General features: G+C 33.1%; 2 protein-coding genes across 5 annotated transcripts; one reads left to right on the forward strand and one right to left on the reverse strand.

Annotated features, from left to right (window-relative positions):
• Window positions 1-73: 73 nt before the first annotated feature.
• Window positions 74-9,121, reverse strand: LOC107491346 (uncharacterized). Of its 4 annotated transcripts, none has more exons than XM_016112191.3 (16): window positions 8,602-9,121; window positions 6,889-7,203; window positions 6,719-6,802; window positions 6,528-6,599; window positions 6,319-6,390; window positions 5,963-6,199; window positions 5,446-5,556; window positions 5,251-5,355; window positions 2,780-2,905; window positions 2,618-2,686; window positions 2,411-2,517; window positions 1,960-2,043; window positions 1,766-1,853; window positions 1,289-1,408; window positions 930-1,114; window positions 74-810 (listed from the first exon to the last, which is right to left on the reverse strand). In XM_016112191.3, exons 2-16 carry the CDS (start codon window positions 7,000-7,002, stop codon window positions 519-521), a joined length of 1,866 nt encoding a protein of 621 aa, XP_015967677.1. In that variant the 5' UTR covers window positions 7,003-7,203; window positions 8,602-9,121; the 3' UTR covers window positions 74-518. The 4 variants fall into 4 exon arrangements, with proteins under 4 accessions (XP_015967677.1, XP_015967676.1, XP_052118185.1 ...); XM_016112190.3 differs by having other exon boundaries at window positions 6,889-7,243; XM_052262225.1 differs by having other exon boundaries at window positions 6,889-7,255.
• An 8,260-nt stretch (window positions 9,122-17,381) lies between these two features.
• Window positions 17,382-23,513, forward strand: LOC107491347 (phosphoglucomutase, cytoplasmic). The gene is made up of 19 exons (XM_016112192.3): window positions 17,382-17,494; window positions 17,594-17,686; window positions 18,040-18,121; window positions 18,248-18,303; window positions 18,706-18,819; window positions 18,999-19,061; window positions 19,723-19,842; window positions 19,956-20,056; window positions 20,372-20,431; window positions 20,532-20,631; window positions 20,735-20,892; window positions 20,987-21,082; window positions 21,199-21,262; window positions 21,340-21,421; window positions 21,532-21,704; window positions 21,782-21,858; window positions 21,983-22,115; window positions 23,016-23,132; window positions 23,242-23,513. The coding sequence occupies exons 2-19, from the start codon at window positions 17,606-17,608 to the stop codon at window positions 23,311-23,313; spliced, it is 1,749 nt and encodes a 582-aa protein (XP_015967678.1). The 5' UTR covers window positions 17,382-17,494; window positions 17,594-17,605; the 3' UTR covers window positions 23,314-23,513.
• The last annotated feature ends 613 nt before the right edge of the window (window positions 23,514-24,126 follow it).

The following is a 24,126-nucleotide window of genomic DNA, read 5'->3' on the forward strand; positions in this document are numbered from 1 at the left end:
TACAAGACTACAATGGTCTAAAGAAAATAAATTAAGTACGGCTATGTAAATAAAAGAAGGTAGAACTTCCACATCTCAAAGAAGGACATATTCCTTCCTTTCACTAGAATTTTATTGTGGGTACCAAAAATACGAAACCCAACGAACGGCACAACTTCTAAGGCAAAAGGCCCATATATTTTGAAGTAAATAAATAATATTACTTTCAAGTAGTTAATTTTCCCGTCCAAAAAAAAATAGTTAATTTTGAAACACTACTATTACAATTTACAAGATAGTGACGACGAGCGGAATCCTAAAAATGTTGGCTACTCTGCTCATTTTCTTAATAGGCAGCACAAAGTGAACATAAGTTAAAAACTACACTTACAATTGCCCTGAATATGGGGAAAAATACCCCAAAACACTGCACAATGCTCCCCCGTTTTCTTCACTATAAAGAACACCAACATAGACTTCCTAATCCTGCCACGCCAAAACATTGCAAAATTGACATGTTTTTCGCCACAAGAATTTCATTACAAAGACTCTGGACTAGTGGATGGTCTGATTCTTGCGGGCATTCTTGCGTTTTGCTGTTGAAAATGTAACAGAAACTTGTTCTTGGGCGTGATAGACATTCTATTCAAGTCGGGGTCGAAATCCAAACCTGCTTGTACACTCACTGTCATGTCATCTTCAATCATATCATTCTCATTCATGTCGACAAATTCGTCATCGGATGCATCACTGCCACTTTCACTGAGGTCGCCATCGTTGGCACCATCACATTTGATCTTTGACCAGCGAGCAAAATGTGGCCGTATATAACTGTAAACAGCAACGGAATTTAGAGTGGAAGGCAGAAGAAGCAGCATCAACAACTAAACTAGGAAAAAAGTTTGGACAAATCTGTCGATTTTTTTCCTTCATAGAACTAGCTTACAAACCTTTCACTTTTCTTCAGTAAACAAGGATCAAAAGGAAAGAACGCGTCAAGCCTATCTATCCCACCAAATGCCCTCGAAAGATCAGATTCGAGCATATCATCAAAGGCAAATGATTCTGATGTCATGAAGAGCTTAGCAGCCTTTGCTTGTCTTAGGAATTCCACTACTACAGTAGGTAGACAAACCTGTTGGAAAAATGTCAGCTTAATTATACATTTTAGATAGAATAATCAAGGTCGGAGCAAAATAACAATAATTAACCAAAATCATTCCAGTCTTCAGCGACTATATCACTATCCATAAAATCTTAGCATGTTATACTCTCTATAAACCATGATAGCTTTTGAGAAGTTCATTACCTTCAAAGAATTCAATTTATGTTGCAAGATTGGCTCCATGGGCATATTTAGAAGTTGCATTTTGAGCCTTGGAGCATCCATCAGAGATCTCATTCGAAAACACAGCATGTACATGAGAGCCTGCTCACAAAAACAAGCTTATGAACACCAAAATCCAAATTATCTACCAAAAGAAATTAAGCATAAAAATAAAAAAACATGATAGCAACAACATGAATGATTGTTCACAGAAATACTTAGGTTTTCTAACCAGGTTAAAATAATTTGTAAGGTAGCCAAACCAAACCAATTGCTTATAATAAACAGCAGAGGATTGAGGGCTCAAAAGCACATATCAAAGGATACACTAACAGGAAGCTTTCAAACCATGGCAAATGATTTATCTTCCTTACTTGCCCAATTAATGTCAAGACATCAGATTTATAGCCCTTCCATCACCACGTGCAAGAATAGAAGGTCAAATGCTAATCGGCATACCTGACAACCAGAATAAAAAACTTGATGTGCTCGCGGGTTCATAACGGAATCATGTGACTGGCAATAGTTAAGACACCAATCAACCAATCTGAAACCTCATTGAAAGATAATCACATCAAGTTAGCTCTATTTCCTATGTTATATGATAAGACAGGAAAAATTTGGCAATGCAAGGAAACAAGAAGATCCCAAACCTTTGTAAGATGCTAGCAACCAATGCAGCTGAAACAAACTTTGCACGGGACAAATAACTAGCAAGATAAGCAACAGCACTCATCCTGCGATAAATGAAAACAACTAGCAATGTCATATACTCATATGTGAAGTCTATACAATGCTCATCTTTCACAAAATGATGTTAAAACAACAAATAATTCAATAAAAAGGAGAACAGTCAATCTTTTAAGTTCAATTAAATAATTAAATTATATAATAAGCTGCTAAGGGGCCCCATTTGATAAGCATTAGATCATTTACAGTTAAAAAATGATCAATCAAAAATAAAAAATACAAATGACGACACTATCATCAATTACGACACTTCACAATAAAGGGGCGCAAAAAATTTAAGAGTTCATCAATTGGTGCTGACAGGCACTTGAACTTTAATTTCAAGTTTCGGCCACAATGTAAAATCAATTTTACCTAGTATTGGGGGGATTAACATTGCTAAGAAACATATCTGTAAGAACCATGGCAAACTTCACACCACAATCTTCAGGATCCAGTGCACATGCATAGAACACCACAAACTGCAACAAAATAAAGGCATTGATAATGTATTTCACAAAGCATTACCAACTTTAAACAGCAGAGAGAGAGAGAGAGAGAGAGAGAGAGAGAGAAGCGTACCTGGGTGAACTTTGCCTTGTAGGCATTCAAAATAGTCCTTTGAAATGATCTCAGTAGAACATCAAATACCTAATTAATAATTTAATGAACATATAGATGATTAGATGTTAAGTATATAATACAAAGTAATTAAAGCAACTATATGTAATGTCCAGAAAATACCTCAGACAAACGGCCACTGCTTTGACAGGACTCGAGATGCAAAAAAGTAAGCTCAATCAAGCTATCTAATTTCTCAGCAATTGTGTTTCCCTCCAAAGTTTTCCTATTTAAATATTCTGCAGCAGGCTGTAAATAAAATAAAAAACAACCACAAGGCAGCACATAAGATATATGATATTGTGAAACACACACAAGTGAAGACAAAATCTTGGACACATATTTCCATTAATAAAATGATATATAGACTGGCAACTAACATATGTTGTAAATTTGAGGAAGTACATAATGAATAAAAGTTGGAAATATATTGCTCATAGATGAGCCAATAGCCTAATAGAACCTAACTACATTCATCTTTCAAAACCTTGCAATTCACACAGAAGTTGGCTGAAAAATTAACAGTGAGCTGACTGCAGAACAAAGATTCAAATCTAATGCATGAGCATGGCATTGCCATGACAGGAAGGAGTTTCATCCATGATCTTAGGTTAATGAACTTTAAAGCTGAGGGAGTACTATAAAGGGAGAGCTCAAATGATCACTGCTAAAGGAAAAATGATGAACTGGCAAAACTCTAATTAGTATCATATCGTAACTTTTCTAAATTGTATACGGAAATGTGATTCCAAATTGTATACTACGTATTTAGCACTAACACCTGTCCACTACAAGTTTACTGCACAAAGACTTCCCTTCTTGGGAATTGTAGTTTATGGCAGAAGAGATAACTCTATGGCCGAGCTGCTTTCTTGGTCTCTTTCCTATATAAACAATCATTCTAATCACTTTCTGAATACAACTGCCAATATTTACGAGGCTCTATTTTTCTTTAAACAATATCAACACCTTTCTTAAGCAAGCAGACAGTATTGGTGCCTCTTGCCTAAAGATAGTAGTAATATAACCCTTTGTGCTTTAAAGATATGGTTGGATGAAAGGAAAATAAGAAGGAAAGAAATGTTATAAAAAGACAATTTTATCCTTGTATTATAAAATATATTGAAAAAAGAGAAAGGGTAATATTGAAAGTAGAGAAACATAATATGTTTTCCATCACTTTTCCATCCAATATTGGAGAGAAAAAATTTGGCAGGTCCCATCAACTTTTTTATCCTATTCAACTTTTCCCTTCCAATTTTTCTCTTCAACCAAACAATAGAAAATAATCATTTTCCTTCCAATTTCCTTTCCTCCCTTTTCTTTCCTTCCATTTTCTTCTCAAACAAACAAAGCCTAAGAGTTGTGTTAGACTTTGAACATTGGGTGCAGTAGAAGTTCAGAAGTTTGAATCCATTCAAAGTGACAATGCATGAAGTTACGAAGTATTTATCTCCCCGCTCCCAAATACGGGAGAAAAAACAGTGGTATATAGATTCACAAAAAATCGAAAGCAGAACATCTTTACACGTTATCTCAAATCTAGAAAATATCACAATGACCAGAACAAATTTCAGTCTTCCATATTGACAGCTCAAAACATTGCAATTGAGACATGTATAGGACATATCTAGTATGGTTAAAAAATTACTCATCATGGACAACTCGATTCCAACTTGGTATATGATATACAGAGAGTTAGAGTACCTGAGTTCACCATATGAAGTTTTGCCACTTCACAAAGCCACTTAACTACACCCACAGCCGGATCAAGCCAAGCCTGAATACAATCAGCTTGACATGTTAGCCTGAAACAGGCAAACACCAGAATAAGGCTTTTCATAGTTTGATAGGGCTAATGGCTGCTTCCACAGCCTTATAAACATACATACAGGGATGCTCTGACAAAATCACCATCGAAACACCAACCTATGTCAGATTGACCACAACTTGCATTTCAGAATGATAAACTTCAATCTTCCTGTTTCCCATCACCATCCATCTTAAATCTCTTGCTAAGAAATTGCTAACAGATGTATTGAAGAGGACAAAATTTGGTGGGTAATTGTGTTTCAGGTCATCCAATAGTGAAATGATTGAATTAATCAGAAGAATATATGGCTAATTAAATTTACAGGCAGATCATTGTCCATGTTCCATGACACAACATATAAAACCAATAAAAAGAGGCAGGAGATGAAATATCAAACTTCAGACAGAGAATTTGCAAAAAGAAGTGTCTTTCACACCTCCATATTACTCTAGCAAGCACCATTTCAGCAGCATGAACTAGCATCAATGGATGACTATGGAACTATGAGGCAATAATAACAACCTCATTCAATCTTTTCATTTCACAAAGCATAAGAGGTGGAATGCAAATTATCAAAACTCTACTAGATAACGCACAAACGCACACTCTATATCATAGACAATGCATGTTAAACAGAGTAAGAGATTCCCCCTGCCGAAATCTTAATTTCATTTTTTTTTATCTAACCAATTAAGAGGAGCATCTTCTTAATTTTCAAAATACTATTTTACAAAAAAAGAGACATCAAGATGAACCCAAAATTAAAAATTTTGGACCATACCATATTATCATCCCCATCCCCATCCGCAAATTCGGCATCCTCTAATTCCATTTCAAATATGCCTTTGGCATCTTCCTGCAAGAGGCCATCCCATCCAATTTCAACCTGAAAATAGATCAAATGAGATTAATTTAATGGTCAACTGCCCTCACTTTTCTTTTAACGAAAACTTAAAGGGTGACTTAACCAACATACATCAAGTTCTATCAACCTATCTACAATAGCAGGCAGCATCGTAACACCAACAATTTCTCCAATTGCACCACTTTCCAGCTTTAACATGTTCTCCACGTACATGAGAATCTCCTACAAGTATCATAAGATGCAAGTTAAACTTCGACAAAATACTGCAATTATTTGAATTAGTTCTTCTTACATATGTTGAAAAGCTAAATAAAAGAAATCTGATAATTAGAAATGCTCCTCAAATTAATATATTGGTTTCCTTATATTGTTTTGGCATCAAAATGCATACAACAAAAGCATGTAAATGATTACTGGAGCAACCCGACATATTTCAGAGTGCAAGAGTAAATAATGCCTCCACATTGTAAAACAAAAATGAAGCTTAGATGGATGCTAATTGCCATCAACCAAGTTGACAGTCCATCACATACAACACAAGAAATTCACAAAATGGAGCAGCAACTAGCATAAAGCAGTTGCTTAAACACTTCCGATGGCAGTGGATGGAAGTGGAATTTGAACTCACCGGTCCCTTACTGTAGATTAAGGGCATCCTCTGGACAACCATTGGAGACAGTCGCAAAGGCGCAAGAGGCACCAAAACAGCTATGGCTTCAAAAGCAGCATGCACACGAGACAGAACTTTATTCTTCTTTTCAATTCCACTCTCCTGCTTCAAACTATCCATGAGGTGATAAGGGGGAGTGAAGTTATTCACAAGCAACTCCAAAGACCAATCAATATATTTCCCATTCGAAGCAGCCTTCAAATAGGGTAAAAAAGAAAAGAAAAGTCAAACAAGCTTTATAGAACATTAAAACTCTGCAAATGGCTCCTAATAACACAGATAAAAGGGGAAAAAAACAAAAAGGAAACACGTACCAAGGATACAATCAGCTCAATCAGTGCATCCATAATAGAAGTTCCATAATTCCACAGGCTCATTCTATAAACCTGGCAAAAACAATTTCAGTGAGAACAACTATATCTTTATAAATTGTCCATTTCCTTCCAACATTAACAAGTTCCACACTTCAAGCACAAGATAAACATAAACACAAGCAACAAGTCCAATGTGAAAAAGAACTTACTGCAGAAAGAAGAGATTCGTGATGAACAGAATCTATGCATGAGACTGTTCCAGAGAGTGCCTTCAAAGTTGTCTGTAACCATCATCAAATCAAATATTATCACAACATCATTGTCAGCACTATCTATTAGCACAAATAAAAAATGTATATATAATGTCACAATCTCCACGTGCTCTAATGTAAGAACTGACCTCAAGTAGAGCAATATCATCGGGATTAAGACTCTCTTTCCGGTGCAAATAACCAACAAGCTCGTCATAATTCTCTCTATCACCCTAAGAATGAGTAAAATCCAGCATTTTAATTTTCAGAAAAATAATATAAAAAAAAAGATTCTAGAATGATATTTTGCTCTACGTACCAAAGTGACTGCTGAAAGTGCATCTCTAACATGACAAATTAGCTGCAAATCAGAGAATTCAGCGTTCTCCATCTCACTGAACTCTTGCTTCTCAGCTCCACTAACCCTTCCCATTGAGCCGAGTTTAAAAAAGGGACGAAATGCAAAACGCAAAACGCGATGCAAACAAAACGGAGTTCGTTGTTGTCGTTTGCAGAGAGATGAAACGACAAAAGACGGAACAGCGTATGGTGTCCACCTCTTCGTTGGTGAGGGTAAAGAACTTTGGCAGCTACTGCAGCTGCTACCTCTTCGTTAATGAGAAGGGAATGGCGGCTAAGAAGAGGCAACAGGAAAAAGGGTTCTGAGCAAGGTTCTGAAAACCGAACTGGTCATTGAACCACTCTAATTTATTGGTCCAACCGGTTCAACCGTGGTTCAACCGAAATAACCATTTTATAATAAAATAATAAATAAAATAACTAACAGCAAGGTTCCAGATTAACTAACAAACAATTATTCAAAATTTGTTACAATAAAGAATAAAACCATAAAAAGATATACTATCTTCTACATTCCAATCAAAGAAAATACCTAATATGTTATTTTCCAAAGGAAAAAATAGAAAATAAATTAGAGAAAGAGCGAGAGACTATTCCATGCCACTGTTTCACAGTAACTTCACAACTGTTTTATTTGCAAAACAAAGTCATTCACGAACTAATACTAGAAAGAAAATGAAAGCTTTCATGGCCAACTAGATAGAATTGCTTGCATATTTAGAAAAGAGTAATCACCCAAATTTTGGTTCAAAAGAAACAATTTAGTTTTCAAAAGTATATACATTGTTCTATTCGACATATCTATAATAGAAAAGAAAAGAATAAACTACTCTACTTAATAGTTACTACCATATGTCACAAAATTTGATACCTTCTATCTACCAATATGCAACAATACAAAGGCTATGGGATCAAAGGCATACAGATCACTACGACTTAGTGAGGAATATGAAAGAATATATCCACACATCAACAAACAAAATTACTAACATCAACAAACAAAATTTTGATATCCAATTTAAAAAAGAAAATAAAAAGTTCTATCTAACAATATGCAACAATACAAAGGCTATGGGATCAAAGGCATACAGATTACTACGACTTAGTGAGGAATATGAAAGAATATATCCACACATCAACAAACAAAATTACTATCATCAACAAACAAAATTTCGATATCCAATTTAAAAAAGAAACTAAAAAGTTAATTCCTAAAGTGGGTCACAAGATTTACATCCTTAATCATCACAGGGCCAACCTCAGAGAGAAGGTCCAAGCATGGTGCTAGAATCTCTTTGGAAGCAGGTATTTAGCCATACTAAACCAATAGGAGCAGTTTTAACATGGCAGGTTTAACATGGCAGGAGCAGTTTTAACATGGCAGGTTTTCATCTTCCACTCAATGAACAATTTATTAAATCAACAACAGCAAAACACAATATAACAATCAAAAGGTAAAGAACAACACCAAAACAATAATTTATCAAATTAACAAGTTAATAAGATCAATTAAAACTGAAAATCAAAATAACAAGAACAATTAAAATTTTAAACTCCAGCAAACCAACAACAAAATAAGAACTAGAAAACATACTAATCATGAAAACAACAATTAAAACAATAACTGGAATAATTAATACAAGAAAGAACAAGAAGAAGGAAAAAAAATCACCCTAGGATGGAGCAGTTCTGAAATTCAAGCAGAACAGGGAAGGGAGGAGCTTTAAAACGCGACGGAAATGGTTGAACGGAAGCTGAACAATGGCTGAACGGTGGCTGAAAGGCGGTGGAACAGAGGCTCGAACACTCGGCGTAGAGGACCGAACAGAGGGCTAAGCAGCTCGAACAAGGGTTGGCCAAAAAGGGGAGAACAAGGGTTGGCCAAAAAGGGCAGAAGCTTGGCCAAAAAGGAGGCGGACACGCGGCGAACAAGGGCGACGTTGCGCCGAAGCTGTAGCAATGCGGATGGCGGCGGTGGCTGGACTTTGAGGAACGGCGACGAGAGAGGGCTGCTTCGGGGCTTCCTCCAAGCTGCGATCGAGTTCTCTTCTCTGCGTTCTTCGGTGTGTTCGTTCAGAGGCCAGAAAGAGGGAAGTGAGGGAGTGAGAGAGCTCGATGAGAGGAAGGAGGAGAGTGGCTGAGTGAGACTCTGAGAGGAGAGGCCAAGAGGGTGCTGCGCATCTTGGTTAGAATTTTTGGTAATTTCTATCAAATTCTCTAATTTATTATTTATCAATAGTAATACTCCAATGCAATTTCTAAAAAATTTATTGTTGAATACTTTAGTTGCAACAAAATTTAATTATTAAATTAGTTTTTGAACTTTTAGGTAAATTAATTTTATATCATATTTCGCTTTAAAAAAAAACAAAAATTATAATTTTTTAAATAAATAAAATAAATATTTTATTTTTCAAAATATACAATTTGTAGCATTTTTATCAAAATAGACGGTATCTCTTGTCTCATTTACAGTATAAATAAAATAAGAGTGTACGTATCTCGTTTATACTATAAATGAGATAAGGGCGTGATGAATAAATAAAAACAAATTTTTAATTAAAAAATAAAATTTTAATTAGTTAATATTAGTAATTTTTTATTGTAAAATTATTTCTTAAAAAATTTTGATCTTTTAAAGGAATTAGTGTCTAAAATTAGGATTACAAATTTTTTATTTTGGATATAAAATTTAGAATTTAGAATAAAAAATAATTTAAAAAATTTGTTGATATTATTGAGTAAAAGAATTAACTCTTTAATTAAATTCATTTCATTAACATGTCTCTCTTCGATAAACCTTTCATGAACAATCTACTCTTACAATGCTCATTAGTCACACTTTTTCCCCCTCAAACTATCCTTATCCTCTCTCCGAAAAATTTTTATTTGTTAAATACTTAGTTTTTAATAATTTTTATTTAACAAACTAGTTTTTAAATTTTTATTTCTCATAAAATCGATATTTACTTAAATTTTTTTAAACATAAATCAACTAATTTAAAAAAATAGAGAACTTTTAGGAGCTTTTATATATATTTTTAAAATAATAATAATAATTGATATGGCCGTTATAACTCGTCCTTAACGCTATAACTCGGCAGTATACGTTATAAATTAGATTAGTTATGTGATATGGCCGTTATAACTCGTCTTTAATGTTATAACTCGGCAGTATACGTTATAGATCAGTCATCAATAATGGACATCAAAAAAAATATTATAATGCCCTAATATGCTATTACTCTCTATTAATGCGAATGTTTGAGAGTATAACTGCCGATGCTTCATCCCAAAATATAAAAGGGAGGTAAAACGTTTATTTTACACATTGCATTCTGCAAAGTTTATCACTCACTTACTTATTTGAGCGTCGGAGTGCCTTTTACAGGTATCCACCCCCTTATTCTCTCATTGCCGACGTATACCTCATCCTGACGGAAAGCATACAAGTACTCCAAGACGTGGTTGAACACTTAGAGTTGTGTATAGATGGAGATTCGGTAGGTACGTGCATGAGAAATTTTCAGAGGTACCATCAACATTTGACCTAAAATTGGGTAGAGAAACTACTCAGAGATAGGCCAACCGAAATGGCTCAGGTCAAAAAGGACATCTTTGCCATCAATATGACATGACTTTGAAGAGAATGTAGTATATTCTTGTTGATGTTGATCCTCAGACATGGCGCAGTTTATCTAGTGCTATATGATGATGCTCATCAAGGGTATTTGATGATGGACATGTCGAACAACTTTGTCCATATTCGATGATTTCCCTTACTAGTGAACATCACAATTGCAAGGTTGTCCTAGAAGTTGGCAGTGTTGGCGTGGACTTATAGATCCCTTAGTAGTGCGACTGATCGGGATACTACAGACATTGTCGGATGCCTCCTCTAATTGTTAATTAGATATAACATAGGTTTCCTACTAAGGGACCTAAAGATAGAGGTGTCTCGACATTTCACTTGGTTGTTAGGTGATATGTGAACATCTTTTTTATCTTTTCCTAATGAAGTTGCATTTGAATTTGTTAAGTTTAATCAAGATTTAGATATTTTAAACCACTATAAATGCTACTTTGAGTTGTGTGCAAGTTGGTCTATTTCAAGTAGCGTTCGAACGGATTTGACAAAGTTTAGAAAGAAGAAATGGAACCTGAACAATCCAAGAAGGTGGCGCCAAACTTGACAATCTCTAAGTTTGGTGCCGTGATCATCACAAGGCTTTCATTCGTTGCTGGCATGGTGGCGCCAAACTTGGGAATTCCAAGTTTGGTGCCAAGATCAATACATGCACACATTCATTTGCGGATAGGGTAGCACCAGCCCAAGTTTGGTGCCAATTTCATATTTCAGGGTGGTCCCCACATCTCTATGAAGCCAGCAACGTGATCTTTTAAGAATTTTGATTAAAACTTTATTTTATTTACAATTAGAAAATATATTTTACATTAATTAGGGGGCAAATTACTATATTAAGTCAAGGATAGCAAAATTTTACACAAATCTGCCAAACCAAAAACTGGTTCATAAATCCACCAATGCACATTTCTATATAGTTCGAACCAGGTCAATTCGAACTCAAACTACATGTAATTCGAATCAATGTGATTCGAACTATGTACACACGCATACACCTATTAATTCGAATCAACCTGATTCGAATTACACACAGTAATTCGAATCAAGTGATTTGAATTACACCCCAGCACGCAATCTCAAGTAATTCGAATTTGACCGATTCGAATTATTCATGGTATAATTTGAATTATGCTGTTAAAAAAATAATAATTTATTAAAAAAATAATAATTTATTAAAAAAAATTATTTAAAAATTAAAAAATATATATTTTATTTCATACATTAAAAAAAAGCTAACAAAATATTTAATTACGAGACTTCTTTAAAATATTAATGAACTATCAATTCGAATTCCATACAATACTCTTTTGTCCATTTTTAATAGCTCATGAATATTTTTTAACAAATTTTTTTAATAAATTTATTTAAATTATACTACAAAAAATATTTTATTCTATGCAAAATAATTTTAAAAAAATGGCTTAAAAAATATTAAGAGTACTATAAAAATTGGTAATATTCTAGTGACTTAGGTAAATACATGCATGTACTCAGATTTTAAATAAAGTACTGTACATAGTCAATAATCATTTAGAAATTAAATAAAATATTTTATTCCATACAAAACAATTAAAAAATATATTTTTTCTATATAAAATAATTTTAAAAAAATGGCTTAAAAGATGTTATGAGTACTATAAAAGTTTGTAATATTTTAGTGATTTAGGTAAATACGTGATAAAAATATATTTTCTTTAATTTCTAAATTATTATTGACTATGTAGTGTATTTCTTTAAGTCCTAAGTCATTAGGACGTTACAAATTTTTATAGTACTCCTAACATCTTTTAAGCCATTTTTTAAATTATTTTGCATAGAATAAAATATTTTTTGTGGTATAATTTAAATAAATTTATTAAAAAATATTTATGAGCTATCAAGAATGGGCAGAAGAGTATTGTATAGAATTTGAATTGCTCACCGTATATTTGAATTAGAGTGATTTGAACTTTTCCATGGTAATTCGAATCATGTAATATCTCACCATATAATTTAAATAATTTTATTAAAAAGTTATCATGAATAATTTTTAATAAATTTATTTAAATTATACCACAAAAAAATATTTTATTCTATGCAAAATAATTTATACCAATGGCTTAAAAAATGGTTAGGAGTACTATAAAAATTTGTAACGTCCTAATGACTTAGGATACTAAAGAAATACTCTACATAGTCAATAATAATTTAGAAATTAAAGAAAATATATTTTATCATGTATTTACCTAAATCACTAGAATATTACAAACTTTTATAGTATTCATAACATCTTTTAAACCATTTTTTAAAATTATTTTGTATAGAATAAAATATATTTTTTAATTGTTTTGTATGGAATAAAATATTTTCTTTAATTTCTAAATTATTATTGACTATGTACAGTATTTTATTTAAAATTTGAGTACATGCATGTATTTACCTAAATTACTAGAATGTTACAAATTTTTATAATACTCCTAACATTTTTTAAGCCTTTTTTTTTAAATTGTTTTGCATAGAATAAAATATTTTTTGTAGTATAATTTAAATAAATTTATCAAAAAAATTTGTTAAAAAATATTCATGAGCTATTAAAAATAGACAAAAGAGTATTGTATGGAATTCTCATTAATATTTTAAAGAAGTCTCATAATTAAATATTTTGTTAGCTTTTTTTTAATGTATGAGATAAAATATATATTTTTTTAATTTTTAATTATTAATTTTTTAACAGCATAATTCAAATTATACCATAAATAATTCGAATCAGTCAAATTCGAATTATTGGGATGGGATTGCGTGCTGGGGTGTAATTTGAATCACCCTTATTCGAATTACTGTGTGTGTAATTCGAATCAGGTTGATTCGAATTAGTGAGTGTGTGCGTGTGTACATAGTTCGAATCACATTGAGTCGAATTACATGTAGTTTGAGTTTGAATTGACCTGGTTCGAATTATATAGAAATGTGCATTGGTGGATTCATGAACCAGTTTTTGGTTTGGCGGATTTGTGTAAAATTTCGCTCTTCTTGGCTTAATATAGTGAATTGCCCTTAATTAGGATTAGATATAAAATAAGAAGAGATATTGGCCTAAGGTTTATTCTTCTCTTCTTCTGCACTTTTCACAATTACACACTTTTTTTTGCTAGGGATTACTTTCTTCATGAGCAACTAAACCTCCCCTGTTAAGGTTAGGAGCTTTGTTTATTCTATAGATTAATACTATTGTTCTCTGCTTCTGATTAATACAATGATTTACATTCAAGAATTGGTTTCGTTCTTCATCCTAAAGATTAGAGTATATTAAAAAATAACTCTTTTCTAACTTGAATTCTTGTTGATTCTTGTAAAAGCTACATCACTTGAATTATAAGCTTGAAACTAAATTCTCATGAACCTCTGAGTATCTGAGTTTAATGTGATACGTGACATTTAATCAGATTATTTTTTGGTCTTTAGGATTTTGTGTGGCTTGAAACTAGGGTTTGAACTTAAACCCTCTAATGAGATTAAGTGACCAAGGAATTGACGGTTAATTGAGTTAGAAGAGGATTAAATTACCAAAAAATTGGAGTCTAATCACTTAAAGTTGCTGTGAATTGAATTTTTGCAAAATCAAAATAGTTAATGAAAATTGTTAATCTAGAAGTCTAAACATCTCTAAAACCTTAATTGTTTTCTCACATATTTCTCACACCAAATTTATTGTTTGCTTTCTGAGTTCCTGAATTATTGTTTCATGTTTTTAAATCTTAAAACACTACTTTCTGCTTGTCTGACTAAGTGAATCACTCAATCATTGTTGCTTGGTCCATCAATTCTCGTGGGACCGACCCTCACTCATCCGAGGTATTATTTAGTACGATCCAGTGTATTTGCTAGTTAATTTGTGGATATGAAATTTCGTACCAAATTTTTGATGCTGTTGCTGGAGATTGACAATAATTAACAATTAACTGTTGTTTGATTGTTTAGATTAAGTGTTTTACTTTAATTTTATTTAATTTCTTTTTTTTAAATTTTCAAAATTTATCTGCTTTAATTTTTTTTAATTTCTGAAATTAAATTTAGTTTCTCCTAATTTTTAATTTATTTTAATTACGTGTGCACATATATAAAGTACTTATGAATATATCTCCATCAGAGTAGGCACGAAATAGTTATGAATATATTTCATTAAAGACGAAATATGTTTAGTTAGCATCTACAAATATATCTCATCTACAATCGAAAACACTGTCAATTTTTGTACGTATTTTATATCCAATGAAGACAAGATACCTTTATAACTATTTTGTCTTCTATGCGACTAAAATATGTAAGGCAAAGAAAAAACATAATTTTTTTGGTCCGTGCCTACATGCATAGTATTATATTTATTTCATGTATTTGGAGGAAAAAAAATCCATGAGCAAAACTATGTAATTTACATGTAACTAGCGAAATACAAGGTTAAATCCATCTCATACTCAAGGTAGCGAAATAGAATAATGCTTTCTTGTTTGTGAAATACGGAAACAAAAATGCTATGTGCTAGAGTGTATATTAAAATCAATTATTAAATTAGTTATTGTTTATTTGTGTATAAATATATAAAATTTAATATTTTTAATATGTATTTATATTTTAATATATATTTTATATTAATTAATAACTAATTTTAGTGTATATTTTATAGTATAATTATTAAAATCGAACTGAATCGGTTAATTCGGCCAAAAAATTAGTAAATCGAACCTAATACCGGTCTAACTTGATCCAAGTTTAGGATCATTTAAAGCAAAAAATTGGTACGAACCGGTCAAACCTAAAATGAACTGATAAAAATTGGTCAAATCCGAACCGGACCAAACTGCTTGGATTGCAGTTGAGACGCGTTGACGCACCAGCATATGCTCCATGTCTTGCCAATTGTTAAGGCGTGTGAATTTTGAAAAATTTTTCAAAATGACCAACATGGGGTTCGAACCCCTTCATTTTAGAACCGGACCGAACCGCTCGAGTCGCAGTTGGAGGGAAACCTATGACACGTCGACGCTGGGCAACATAGGATGAATTATACCACCCAATATATACAAATTCAAAAGATAAATAAAAAATTTTTATTAATCACAATTTATTTTTTCTTTTCATGATTATATGATATCTATTAATATTATTTTTTAATAAATTATAGAGTAAATGCTCAAAATGGTCCCTGAATTTCAAATCGCTATTCAAGTTAGTCCTTGACTTTTTAAAATGACCAATTAAATCCCTGAAATTCGAAAAACTGCATCTCCGTTAGTCCCTTGCAGAAGTGCCATCTAAGCGTTGATGATGTGGCATTCCAGCTATGTGCTGATGTGTACCAAACTTGAATTTGATTCAAATTGGTACCTGAAATTGCTTAATAATATCCAAATTAGTCCATTTTTAATTATAAAACCCTAATTCCTAAATTATTGTCTTCTCTTCTTCGATCTCTCTGCTGTCTTCTTCTCTTCTTCGTCCTCTCTGCTATCTTCTTCTCTTTTTTGACCTCTCCACTATCTTCCAATTCATCTTGTTTTCTCTGCATGAGTGATGGTGGGTGGTGGGTGGTGGGGAGAGAAACCAAAGTAGCTCAAGTAGGAACAATTCTGTAGGGAGACCTTATGGCAGCAAAAGAATGTGCAACAGGGGAGGTAAGAATGCCATTTTCTGTAATTGCAGACTTCGGATGGTGATGAAGTACTCAACGACGACAGAGAATCCTAGTAAACTATTTTATGGTTGTCCAAACTATGAGGTAAGGTTATACCTCTAAAAAATGTTAAGATAGTTTCACTTTGAGTTTGGATTCACTTGCGTTTTTTACTTTATAGTATGGAATCCATTGTAATTTTTTCTGTTGGGTTGATGGAGGTGAAGACCAGTTTGTGCAACACCCATTTCACCAAAAATTTTGCATGAATTCAATTGAAAAATGACAAATTTAGAAAGTGATGTTAATACCTTGAAGATGATGATAATGGTTACCTTCTTAAAAGTGGAAAATATATTTTAACTTAATGGACGAACCTGCAAGAATACATATAATTTAAATCTGTGTTAATTTAAAATTAATCCAACCGCATTAACTTGTAATTAAAATAGTTTTTAGGTAAGTGTACTGATGTTGTAGTTCAGGATGAATATGATCTGGAAGATAGCGGAGAGGACGAAGAAGAGAAGAAGACAGCAGAGAGATCGAAGAAGAGAAGACAATAATTTGGGAATTAGGGTTTTATAATTGAAAATGGACTCATTTGGATATTATTAAGCAATTCAGGTACCAATTTGAATCAAATTCAATTTTGGTACACATCAGCATACAGCTGGAATACCACATCATCAACGTTTAGACAACATTTCTACAAGGGACTAACAGAGATGCATTTTTTCGAATTTCAAGGATTTAATTGGTCATTTTAAAAAGTCGAGAATTAAATTGAATAGCGATTTGAAATTCAATGACCATCTTGGGCATTTACTCATTAATTATATAATAATAGGTAAAGACTTACATGCAATTGTTTTAATATGAAGTTCATAATTGAAAATCGTCTAACGGTTCTTAAAACAAAATAAAAATACTTATAATAAAAATAATTAAATTTTATATAATTATTTATTTATATCGGATTAACCGGTTCGACCAGTAGCCCACTAATTAAATCAGTAACTCAGTGACTCAGTAATCTGACCAGTTCGATTACCAATTCGGTTCTGATAACTATGGTTTACAGTTATATCAAAATATAACACAAAAATGTAAATTTTTAGACCTTTGTGTAATTTGAAAAATATTTTTTCTTTCATTACAATAAAAAGGTGTACACAAGATTGCTCGAAAATTCGAAAACAGGGGACTCTCGCCCGATAAATTCCCTGTCGCACAAGCGTCATCCCAGCAGCAACTCAACACTTCCAAGCTGCTTCTTTTCTTCTCTGTAGTTAATTAATGATCACTTCTCTCTCTTGCATATACTTCTCACTCACACTCACGCTCTCTGTCACGCTTGTGCTCTGATCAGGTGACATAGCCATGGTTGTCTTCAAAGTTTCTCGCGTTCAGACCTCTCCCTTCGATGGCCAGAAGCCCGGAACCTCTGGTCTCCGCAAGAAGGTCTCATTTCATATCCATAGATTTCTCTTTTTTATTCTAATTTTTCATTATCTGGCCATTGAATTACTGGATCGTACTTGAACTTATATCTTCTATGTCGGATCTGTTTGCGATCAAGCTTCTACACTCGCGATTCTGTTTCTGATGGGTTTCGCTTCGTATTTTTGTGAATCGTGATGGATCAGAGATGTATGCATCGTTTTGCATGTTTTCATCTAAGTTCAGTGTCGTCTAGAGAAATTAGCGATCGCATTGCATTGCATTTGTGTTGTGTGGTGAGATCTGTTATGTTTCGCTTGGCTTGGATTGTTGTACCTTCTGATAATGGATTTTTGGTTGGATCATCATTTCAGGTGAAGGTGTTCGTGCAACCTAATTACTTGCATAACTTCGTTCAGGCCACCTTCAATGCACTCACTGCTGAAAAAGTTAGGGGTAAGTGTCCTTTCTGATAAACCGTTGAATTTTGTCTAACTGTTTTCCTTTCATCTGTTTATTATCAATCTTTCAATTATACTGAATATGTTGGATTAATGAGAGTGGTTCCTTTCATATTTCTAGGTGCTACACTGGTTGTATCCGGCGATGGTCGTTATTTTTCAAAGGATGCTATTCAGGTATATTTTCACGCAACAACTTTCTTTTTGCTATTTTATTTTATTTTTTCGCATTCCTTTTGCTTTTCAATGTATAGTTCTTGGTGGCTAAAAAAACTTATATTTCAGTTAGTATTGATCCCTGGATAGTGGTCTTTGATGTAATCTATTTGAAATGAGCTGTTTACCTTTGGTGTTTATTAGTTAGCATGGTTACAACTGTTCAGTATTGATTAGTTAGTGCTGTCTTGTCCAGTCAGCTATTTCGTTTCTTTAGCTTACTGTACCTATTGGCTCTGCATTTATTTACCGATGAACTTTTCAAGGCGGTACACATTTCTTGCTACACGCCACAGTGACATACCTATCTTATTAGTCTCATTAGCATATTGTACATTACTGAAAATTTTAATGAATCTGCAGATAATTACTAAAATGGCAGCTGCAAATGGAGTAAGACGAGTTTGGGTTGGTCAGAATGGACTGCTTTCAACTCCTGCTGTATCTTGCGTTATACGTGAACGAGTTGGCCCTGATGTAAGTCATAGTTACTATAATCTGCGTCTCTTTATTCTTGCCTCTTTCTTTTCATAGAAAGTATTTTATTTTATTGAAGAAGTCCATTATTTTTATGAGTACGTTGCAAATGTAGGCAACCAATCTTCTTCCCTGCTTTATAAAGCAAACACTAGGTAAAAGTTGTGTTATTTGTACAGGGTTCCAAGGCAACAGGTGCATTCATACTGACTGCAAGTCACAATCCTGGTGGCCCTCATGAGGTGAGTGCTGCATGTTTGCTATTATTACTCTTATAATGACATCTTGTATATTGATTTGATTTATAGATTTGTTACATCTATTTCTCATATCTAAACTGTGTAGGTTGACGTTTAGCCTGTAGCTTGGTTACAAATAATTTTTAGGTTGATGTCCTTTGATTTTATGTAGTTTATATATGCCAGGAAGAACACGGTAAAACTTTCAAAAAGGGAAAAGTTTATTAGTAAGCCTCAGATGATACTGTTTAGAAGGATCTGTTTCTGATATTAAAATCCAAATAATAAGAAAACTGGAAAAAAACATTTGCAACCTTGATGTAGGTGAACACCAAAATACTTTATTCATGTGGTCATGGCAGCACTCCTGAGCATCTCCCCTCCTTTCCACAAAATTAAAAGGCAAAAAACTAGGTGAATTGCCTTGTTTTCAATAGACGATGGTGGACATAGAAAATTGCCGTTTTTCTCATATATCAGTATGACATAAATTAATATGAAGAGTATTTTTAAAGGTGCAAGTATTCAGTTGATGGATATTTGACTTGGCTTCTAACCAAGTAGTTGACTAATTCAACTTTAACTTTATTGTAAGATATTATGGTGAACCCTTGTGTATGAAGTTAATTGTGATTGATTCTTATTGCCCTTTGGTTTTATGCAGGATTTTGGTATTAAGTATAACATGGAAAATGGTGGGCCTGCACCCGAGGGAATTACTGATAAGATATATAAAAATACAACTACAATTACAGAGTACTTGATTGCTGAAGATCTGCCAGATGTATTACTTGCAACCTGTTAAAATTTTTTTTTTTTCGCAATTCTTGTTAATTAAGGTTACTAGGTGCTTTATGTACCTAAACATTGTTCTTAATTCTCCATTTGTTTTCTCAGGTGGATATCTCCGCATTAGGTGTTACAAACTTTACAGGCCCTGAAGGACCATTTGATGTTGAGGTGTTTGACTCAGCAACCGATTATGTAAAATTGATGAAGTACGCTATAATTTTGACTAGATTAATGTTATATCGTATAGAAAGGACATTTATGAAAGTATATTTACTTGTTCTTTTTTTATGACCTGCAAACTAGGTAATTAAAAGGAAAAAAAAATGCTTGCAAATTGGTCATGCTTCAAGATATTCTTGTAAAAAAATTTCTTGCTCTTTACATTTTTGAGTATCCAGCTGCATTGGAATTACTTATGATCTAGTTCTTGCAATTAATAATCTTGATGTTCATAACATACTAAAAATATGAATACCTTCATTGTGCCTCTGCTGATTCAGTCCTTCAATGAAATTGTGCAGGTCAATTTTTGATTTTGAATCTATCAGGAAACTGTTGACATCTCCTAAATTCTCATTCTGGTATATTTTGTGGATGTTGTTCTGATAAGCTGTGATATGAAATATTCTTGGCTCTTTTCTTCATCCCAAAATTTGCTAACTTTCTGTGATATTGTTGAAGTTATGATGCACTACATGGAGTTGCTGGAGCATATGCAAAGCGTATTTTTGTGGATGAACTTGGGGCACAAGAAAACTCTTTACTTAACTGTGTACCAAAGGTCCTATTTTGTTGTTGGTTGATTCCAGGTTCAGCTTTGAGTTATTCTGAATGATATGGTTATGATATACTTCTAATTTGTAAATTACTTTTATTGGATACAGGAAGACTTTGGAGGAGGACATCCAGATCCCAATTTGACTTATGCAAAAGAATTGGTTGCTCGGATGGGATTGGGCAATTCAGAAACACAAGGTGAGCCACCAGAGTTTGGTGCTGCTGCCGATGGTGATGCAGATCGCAACATGATACTTGGTAAAAGGTATTGACACCTAAATTAATGACAACTTAATGATAAATTTGAATATAATCTAACTGTTAATTTGTAATTTGTCCGTATACCTTGTTTCTTTTAGGTTTTTTGTCACTCCTTCAGATTCTGTGGCCATTATTGCTGCAAATGCTGTTGAAGCTATACCATACTTTTCTGCTGGCTTAAAGGGAGTTGCCAGGTTTCATCCCCTCTGCATGAAAAACCCAAATTTCTTGATCGACCATTGGCTGTCAAGTTATTCCCTTGTCATGCTACCAATATATAATCCAGTTTGATTTGTAAATATTTTTGTAGGAGCATGCCAACCTCTGCTGCCCTGGATGTTGCGGCCAAGCATCTGAATCTGAAATTTTTTGAGGTATATTGTTTCTCGAATTATGAAGTTTGAGAAAAGGCATATAAAAATATTTAATTTAATTTCTCATTCGAATCCAGGTTCCGACAGGTTGGAAGTTCTTTGGTAATTTAATGGATGCTGGTTTATGTTCAATCTGTGGTGAAGAAAGTTTTGGAACCGGTATGTGTTGGCTATTTTGTGTTGAAAAAGCAAACTGCAAATGTTATGATAATGATAATCAACCGTCTAAGCTTTTATGTCTTGTGATTATTTCTTGTGTACTTGGATAGGTTCGGACCATATTCGTGAGAAAGATGGAATCTGGGCAGTTTTGGCCTGGCTTTCCATACTTGCATATAAAAATAAAGATAAACTCCAGGACAAGCTTGTAACAGTTGAAGACATAGTTCGCAACCATTGGGCTACTTATGGGCGTCACTATTATACTCGATATGACTATGAAGTATGTTCATTTTCTGTACTACGTTGATATATTTTACTTCACAAATCAGTTAACCTGTTCAATTTTGTTTCTTAAAGAATGTAGATGCAGGTGCAGCAAAGGAGCTGATGGCATATTTGGTCAAACTGCAGTCCTCCCTCCCAGAAGTCAATAAGTATGTTACTTTTACTACCCCAGCATTATTTTCATGGAAACTGCTTAAAATATATTTCCCGTGCTAACATTGTGGTTTCAGACTTATCAGCATAATCTAATAAATTGTATTTGCGTATTGTTAGGATTGTTAAGGGAGTAAGATCGGATGTTTCGAACGTTGTCAATGCTGATGAATTTGAATACAAAGATCCTGTGGATGGTTCCATTTCGTCACATCAGGGAATCCGGTATTTGTTTGAGGATGGATCAAGATTGGTAAGTTTACTTGGATTTCTTTTTCCTCCCGTATTTTTTTTTTTTGGGTCTGGGTGCAACTTGGTAGACACTCTTACTAGCTATATGAAAAATGTAAAGTGTTAGGAAAATAACTAAATAAGGACATTTAGATCGAAAGTTCTTTTTTAGTTCGTCTATCGCCAGTGCTGGAAATCCAAGATCAACGTGGTTTTCTTTCCCGTAGGATAATTTTAACGTTGACAATTTGACACTTCCCGTCAATTTGTTTTGATATCTAAAGCTTTCTTTTTAAAGGTAGACTACTAGAATGATATTGGAAAATTCATGTTGCTGATATCTAAAAAAAATACGAACAACAAATAAGATTCCTCAAAATTTTAGAATTTGACAAAACTAACTAGGTATTATTCAAAAGGGGTTTTGATGCCGACTTCTTAAAAATATGATTAGAAAAAGAAATTTTTATTTTTAAAATTTGGTGAATTTAAGTAAGTGAATTTATTTAAAAAGTCTTGGGAGCCAGCCGATTTTAGCAATTTTGGCCAGCACAAACCCCAAATTGTCTTCAACAAATAAATTTTACTGATTTATGAGAACAAATTCTGGTAAATATTGGTACAAGCTATGTTGACTAATGTGCAAATTCTAGTAAATATAGGTGGTGCAAACTATGTGCTTTATGTGGGCAAACTCCTGGAAATATGAGTACAAATTATTGCTGGTCCAAAATGATAATATTTGCTTGTTATGTCGTATTGCCGGAATTTATTGTGATCTTTTTTAATGGCCAAAATTTAAATAAAAATAAAAGAAGAGGTGAATTTTGTTTCAGTTTTTTGTCCGAACTTCTGATTACTATTTTAGTAGTTTATCTATTTTTTTAAAAAATTTATATTTATGTTGATACTGCTGTCCTAGATTTTCCGTCTCTCGGGAACTGGATCAGAAGGTGCAACTATTCGACTATACATTGAGCAGTACGAGAAGGATCCATCAAAAACTGGGAGACTTTCCCATGAAGCCCTTGCTCCTCTTGTAAGATCCTTTACATAATAATCAACTGCGTATATGCATTTCATTGCTAAACCTGAAATCGTATGGCTGGCGGACTGAAATTAATCGTCAATTATTATTGTTATAACAGGTGGACGTTGCATTGAAACTTTCGAAGATGCAGGAATACACCGGTCGATCTGCTCCAACAGTCATTACATAAGTGAATATCGGTTTTAATCCAAGGCTTGCGCAAGTCGTTTCTTGTCTATCTTCATTTTAATCTTCTGAGTGCCCAACCTTTGCTGTTTGGGTGTTTGCCGTCCCCGGCGCTTGAGTGGAACATAAATTACTGCAACTAAGTTTTGATGTGCTCAATAATTTAAAACTGCCGTGTATGTGTTGATTATACACGTTTTGCGATTTCTTTTTACAATAATGCTCTGCATTCAAGTAATTTCTCTAATCAAGTCCAACCATGTTATTATAATATTATCTCTCGCGCCGCGCCACCTTTTCTTTCATGATTTTTCATAAACCTTTTCTTTCATGCTTTCATAACAGATTTTTAACATAAAGTTTCATTCTTCGTTCTTTTTCAACGTAAAGCTTCTTTGTTCTTTTTCGATTTCTCTGATTTTTCTTCAGATTTTCGTTCATTTTCATTGTGTTTTTTCTTTGAAATTTTATCTTTTTTTTTTTCAGATTTCGATCTACATTTGAATAGTATATTATTCTTCTGAATTGAATAGTATATTATCAAAACAATGAATGATTCAAGTTCAAATATGTTGAATGAGAGCGATTTGGATTATTCTTCTAAATCGAATCAAGTGAATTAGGTTTACACCGGTCTTTATTTTATCTAGTTTCATTCTTCAACAATTTTGAATTGAATGGAATGGAATGGAATTGAATAAAATAATAAAACTAGTGTTTAATTTTCGATTCATTTGGTATTATACAAGGTTTTATTTTGATAATATTTTTAGTTCATTCTAAAATGCAGGAGTTTTTGAATTTGAATTTATATAAT

The sequence above is a fragment of the Arachis duranensis genome, chromosome 5 (genome assembly GCF_000817695.3).
Source record: "Arachis duranensis cultivar V14167 chromosome 5, aradu.V14167.gnm2.J7QH, whole genome shotgun sequence".
Taxonomy (NCBI): domain Eukaryota; kingdom Viridiplantae; phylum Streptophyta; class Magnoliopsida; order Fabales; family Fabaceae; genus Arachis; species Arachis duranensis.

Excerpts from the sequence above, each read along its gene's own strand:
- LOC107491346 (XM_016112191.3), bottom strand. The coding sequence starts at position 7,002 with ATGGGAAGGGTTAGTGGAGCTGAGAAGCAAGAGTTCAGTGAGATGGAG. Across the intron at positions 6,803-6,888 it reads CACTTTCAGCAGTCACTTTG|GGTGATAGAGAGAATTATGA; the intron begins GTACGTAGAGCA and ends ACTCATTCTTAG. Across the intron at positions 2,687-2,779 it reads GCAGTGGCCGTTTGTCTGAG|GTATTTGATGTTCTACTGAG; the intron begins GTATTTTCTGGA and ends ATTATTAATTAG.
- LOC107491347 (XM_016112192.3), top strand. The coding sequence starts at position 17,606 with ATGGTTGTCTTCAAAGTTTCTCGCGTTCAGACCTCTCCCTTCGATGGC. Across the intron at positions 22,116-23,015 it reads TTGAGGATGGATCAAGATTG|ATTTTCCGTCTCTCGGGAAC; the intron begins GTAAGTTTACTT and ends CTGCTGTCCTAG. Across the intron at positions 23,133-23,241 it reads ATGAAGCCCTTGCTCCTCTT|GTGGACGTTGCATTGAAACT; the intron begins GTAAGATCCTTT and ends TTGTTATAACAG.